This window comes from Trichechus manatus, unplaced genomic scaffold, assembly GCF_000243295.1.
Source record: "Trichechus manatus latirostris isolate Lorelei unplaced genomic scaffold, TriManLat1.0 scaffold00015, whole genome shotgun sequence".
NCBI lineage: Eukaryota > Metazoa > Chordata > Mammalia > Sirenia > Trichechidae > Trichechus > Trichechus manatus.
The window spans coordinates 9,168,434-9,174,532 of NW_004443951.1; the positions used below are offsets into that span (position 1 = coordinate 9,168,434).

The 6,099-nt window shown below is 44.7% G+C and overlaps 1 protein-coding gene across 1 annotated transcript in view; it reads left to right on the forward strand.

Annotated features, from left to right (window-relative positions):
* The first annotated feature begins 262 nt into the window (after window positions 1-262).
* The window catches only part of LOC101345950 (cytochrome P450 4A11-like), a 28,216-nt gene continuing 22,379 nt past the window's right edge, over window positions 263-6,099 (forward strand). Inside the window, 1 exon segment of the mRNA XM_012554256.1 lies at window positions 263-457. Coding sequence (XP_012409710.1) covers window positions 263-457 — 195 coding nt within the window.

The following is a 6,099-nucleotide window of genomic DNA, read 5'->3' on the forward strand; positions in this document are numbered from 1 at the left end:
TTAAGTATTTGTTGAGGAAACTGAAGGCGGAAAAGTGGGTTTGTACATGTGTATCACAGTGAGCTGATAAAACTTTTTTCCCACTTTGCCCCAAGGAGGATCCTCCACTGTTAGTCAGTACTAATGGCTGAGCTATAAGCGCTGTCCTCACCATTCGCCTTCCCAGAGGTGGATGGGACAATCCTCCCTGAACTCTAGCACAGGCAGTCAAAGGCAGTCAGTTGTGATCAGGGGATGTCAGTGATCCAGAAATAGCTGCACAATGAGTGTCTTTTCACCGAGCCCCACCAGACCCCTGGGCAGTATCTCTGGGCTCCTCCAAGTAGCCTCCTTGCTCGGCCTGGTTCTGCTGCTGCTCAAAGCAGCCCAGCTCTACCTGTGCAGGCTATGGCTACTCAAAGCCCTCCAGGAATTCCCATTGCCTCCGTCCCACTGGATCTTTGGGCACAAGCGAGAGGTAGGAAGAAGGGGGTGAAGACAGAGGGATAGGAGTGAGGGCCTGGGTTGGAAGCATGGTCAACCAGTCATTAGGCTAAGCCCTGTTATATGAACCAGCACCTGTCTCCTCAGGTAAACCCAGCTCACCTCTCAGGTGTCATCAGTTCCTCACTCCCAGCAACAGGGAGCTCACTGCCTCACAAGAAGCCTTTCCTAGACTTGCTCAGCTATGTCAGATATTCCTTCCTGTGTAGATCTGAGGTCAGTCCAAATCACTCTGCAGAGCTGGAGGACGAAGGTCCTTTTTTCTGAGTCTCCTCCTCTCCAGGTTTGGCATCACCATTGACCTCAGCTGTTCTCAGTTACTCTATCCTATGTCTTAGTTACCTACTGCTGCCATAACAAAAAATACTACAAGTGAGAGGCTTTAAAGAACAGGAATTTATTGTATCACAGTTTTGAATTCAGGGCACTGGCAGGCCTAAGGGCTCTTTCTCTTTCCCTGTCTCTCTCTGGGCTCTAGGGGAAGATTCTTGTCTGTTTCAGTTCCTCTAGCTCTGGGTTGTTCTCAGCATTCCTTGGCTGCTTGTAGATTGTCCTAGTTATCTAGTGCTGCTATAACAGAAAGAACACAAGTGGATGGATTTAACAAACAAGTTCATTCTTTCACACTTTAGGAGGCTAGAAGTGTGAATACAGGGCACTAGCTTTAGGAGAAGACTTTCTCTTTCAGCTCTGGGGGAAGGTCCTTGTCATCAATCTTCCCCTGGTCTAAGAGCTTCTCAGCACAGGGACCCCGGGTCCGAAAGATGCGCTCTGCTCCTGGCCCTGCTTTCTTGGTGGTGGGAAGTCTCTCTCCTCTCTACTTGATTCTCTCCTTTATATCTCAAAACAGATTGACTCAAGAGAGGTGGGGCCAAGATGGCAGAGTAGTCAGATGCTTCCAGTGGACCCTCTTACAACACAGACTCCAAAAAACAAGTGATTCGATTATATATGGAAATCTGGGAGCCCTGACCATCAAAGGTACAGTTCAGGAACCAGACTGAGTGGCAGCGGGAGGGAGAGATGGTTCGGAAGTAGTGAGGAGTTGCCAGACCCGACCTGGAGAGAGCCTGAGCCCTTCATGCCTGATCAGCTCAGGGGTGAGCTGTGAGGCAGTCAAGCAGCCATACTCAGGAGGCACGTTTTCCGCACCGGGAGAGACCCAGCACCAGAGGGTCTACACAGCCACCCAGAACCAGTGAGAAGTAGCCCTCCACGAAAGATAAGTACTTGCCTACAGCTTAGCGCATGGATCAAAACCACTCCCCTTAGGGAAAAACCTCTCTCCCATTTACCTCCCCTCTCCCTGCTCTGCACTGGGTCCCAGACTGGCTTCAGCAACTGCTGAGTCCCCTGGGCCGTAAGTAGGATCCGTCATACCCCTGGAGCCATTCTCCCAGCCTTGGAGAGTGAACAAATTAACAAACAGAGGAAAATATAAACTGACGGCTCCCCTAAGCCAGGAACCCAGGGTAGGCACAGCTCCTTTGCATAGGCACAGGCATAAGGGATCCATGGACTTTGAGTGCCTTTTCCCCTGCATAGACTTGTGTGGGCCCATCTCAACAGCGTAGGCCCTCATTACCACAGTGCAACAGGGTATATACCAGAACTCTACAACTGTTTCAGCTGTGAAGTGGCAGGTTTGTGACATTTGACACTGCTCTGCTCATTAAGCAGGGTCTTCATCTACCCACATCAGGGGCCTGAGGACTGGTGGCTCCACCTATTCCACCTAGCCACCTGCGAGAGAGGCCCATGAATAAGAAGTGCCCCCCAATCCTTACAGCCAACAGAATTAGGTGCTCATAGTCCAGCTGCAAAACCCAACCACCTACGTGCTCTAGGGAACAGGGACATGCCTTCCTCCTGGACATTCAGGGGTGGACATCAGCCCACTGCCTTGCTCAGAGTGTGTCCCCCTGCTGCAGCCAAATGCCTGTGCCTACACCAATCACCCATGCCTGTCTAGGACTGTAAGTGAGAGCCTACACCACACACTTGGTGGCTATCTACTTGGGCACCTGAGCTGAATCCATACAGGAGGAGTGGGCAGATTCCTGAGCTCACATACCTAGTAACAGATCTAACCACCTGGTGACAGGACATTAGAGCTTCAAAAGTGCCAATAATCAAACTAGCATACGAGCAGCCTATTTGGATATATCAAAACAAAACAGGAAGCTAGGACACAGTAAGCAAACATAAAATAAATAAATATAATAACTTATGGATGGATTGGAGACAGCAGTCAATATCAAATCACATAAAGAGGCAATCCACGATGGCTTCGGCAAGCTGCAAAAATAAAGAATCTAGAAATTTTCCAGAGGAGGAAAATTTCTTGGAATTACTGGAGGCAGAATACAAAAGATTAATATACAGAACTCTTCAAAAAATTAGGAAGGAAATTAAGCAAAGTGCAGAACACACAACAGAGGAAATTAAAAAGATAGAAGGCCATAATGACAAATTTAACAGGTGGCAAGAATCCATAGAGAGACAGCAATCAGAAATCCAGAAGATTAACAATATGAAACAACTGAGTAGAAAGACATAGGAGCAGAATTGAGGTAATGGAAGTCAGAATTAGTGAGACTGAAGATAAAGCACTTGACACCAACTTATTTGAGGAAAAGTCAGATAAAAGAATTTGAAAAAATGAAGAAACCCTAAGAATTATGTGGGACTCTATCAACGGAAATAACTTACAAGTGATTGGAGTACCAGAACGGGGGGGGGGGGGACAACAGAAAATGCAGAGAAAATTGTTGAATATTTGTTGGCAGAAAACTTCCCTGATATCATGAAAGATGAGAAGATATCTATTCAAGATGCTCATAGAAGCCCACCTAAGGTAGATCCCAAAGAAAGTCACCAAGACATATTATAATCAAAATTGCCAAAACCAAGGATAAAGAGAGAATTTTCAGAGCAGCTAGGGATAAACAAAAAGTCATCTACAAAGGAGAGTCAATAAGAATAAGCTTGGGGACCTCTGGGCAACATGACTCTATAGTCAGAAGCACCACGCACTCCTTCCACAGCAAAGATCAGAAAAACTAAGTCAAACAGATTCACCCTTCAATCCTGAAACACTAAACATCAAATGAAGAGATAAAGAACTCAGCCAAGCTCTGAATGGAATAAGAAACTGACCAACAACAGAGAGGGAGGAGAGATACATGCAGAGGTCCCGTATCTGCTACTGCAGCATGGATCCGCCATCTTGGACTCCTATTGGAGATCAGCAAACGGGGGTACGAAAAAGCAGCTTCATGGAGCTTCCAGCAGGAGACAGAACAACCGGTAACCAGTGATATAGGCTTCCCCCCATCCCCACACACACTTTTTCATCCTCACTTAGCCTCCTCTGCTTCCTGCAGACACAGTCTCTTGGCCGGGAAGCACCAGCTTCACCCTGGTGTCGCTTGGATTCCACCTGTCTGCGCTGGCCGGCTCCCTGAATGCCTTTTGTTGGCTGCTGGTATTGGTTTTTTCTGCTTCTTTAGATATCTTCCTTACCTCTCACCACCTCCCCCTCCTTTCTCTCAAATACCTGACTCCGTGTGCCATCCTTGCTTCTTCCTGAAAGGCTGAGAAACACTGCTCGACTGTGAAACTGCTTCCCGGCCTGTGCCACCACGCTGGTGGGACCCGTGGGGCTTTTTTGTTTGTTTGTTTGCTCTGATTTGTTCTGTTTTGATTTGTTTGTTTGTTTTCTTTTTCTTTTTTTGGCTTGGGAGCCCCTTCTAGTCAGGCAGTACTGCGTGGCATGGAAGCTACTCCCTTACTCTGCACAGACGCTCAGGGAAATCCCTGGGGGCATTTCTTTTTTCTTTTTTTTTTTTTTTTTTTTGCTTTTGAGGGTTTTTTTTGTTTGTTTGTTTCTTTGTTTTGTTTTCTGCTTGCTCTTATTCCCTTTTTCTCCTTCTTCATTTCCAGTTTCTCGATTTATTGATTTTTTTTCTTTTAGTCTTTTTTTTTCATTTTTGTTTTTCCCCATTTCTTAGTCTCTCATTGCTCCACTCCAATAGCAAGCTCCCTTACCACTCTTTTTTGTTTGCATATATGTTTTGGGCTCCTGTTTCTCTGTCCTCTGTCTCATCTTTCCCATACCAATCTTAGCTCCACACATCACAATCTACCCCCTCCTTCCTGCCTACCTGCACCATGCACTGAACATCACACTCCCAAGCAGCACAGGCATGGCCTACTGGAACTTGTCCTGTACTGATTCCCAGTCCTCACTGTCAGCCCTGGTACATGCCACAAACAACCCATCTCAGCAACTCCCCTTCAGCTGGACCTGCCCTGCTGTACCACATCTGAGTGACGGACCCTGCCCATTGCAGAAGGAGGTGAAAAGTATCGTGCCCACAGACAAGCAAACAAAGAACACACAGCTCGCCTGCTCAGACATAAGCAAATAAAACAAAAAAGCAGGATGAAACAAACAAATCTACCATCAATAAATGAGGAAAATAACCACTGAATTCCCCAAAGACAGCAGACAATATCAAAACATTTACAAAAACAGGACAGGATGGTTCCAGTAGGTGTACTAAATAAAACACCAGATGACCTTCCAGTAGCCACTAGACTTAACTGATAGGGAATTCAAATATCTAATATTCAGAATTATCCAAGAGTTGAAGCAGAAAAGCAGACAAAAATGAGGAAGAAATAGACAAATTCATGGAAAATACAGACAAAAAATGGAGGAATTAAAAAAAATAATATAGGAACAAGATGCCAAACTAAATTCACAACTAGAAATCATACAAAAACAACAATTAGAAGTGCAAAAGATAAACAACAAGATTTTATAAATGGACAGTGTCATAGAAGGGCTGAGGGGCAAGTTTGAAATCATGGAAGACAGGATCAGCGAGATTGAAGACAAACACTCGGATACAACTCTGTTTGAAGAAAAATCAGAAAAAAGAACAAAGAAAAATGAAGAAACCCTGAGAGATATGTGGGATATAATCAAAAGAAAAAATCTTCGAGTGATCGGAGTTCCAAAATGGGGAGAAAACAGAAAACACAGAGAGGATCATTGAAGAGTTGCTGACAGAAAACTTCCCCAATACCATGAAAGATGAAAAGCTGACCATCCAAGAAGCTCAACGAACCCCATATAGGATAGATCCTAAAAGAAAATCACCAAGGCATGTCATAATCACACTCACTAGAACCAAACACAAACAAAGAACCCTGAGAGCAGCTAAAGAAAAACAAGAAGTCACATACAGGGGAAACAATACGACTAAGCTTGGATTATTTGGCAGAAACCGTGCAGGCAAGAAGGCAATGGGTTGACGTATATAAAATTTTGAAAGAAAAAAGTTGCCAGCCAAGAAGAATATATCCTGCAAAACTCTCGTTCAAATATGATGGTGAATGTTGATGTGTTGCGAGATTGTTAACCGTTGTCATAGGGCAACATTTGTAGTAACTGTTAAATGAGAAACTATTTTGTTCTATAAGCCTTCATCTTAAGTGAGAATAACAGCACAATTGGAAGAGAGTAGTCAATGTTACTGAACTGTGCATGTAGAAATTTTTGAAATGGTGTATCTTTGGCTATGTGTATTTTCACCAAAAAAAAAA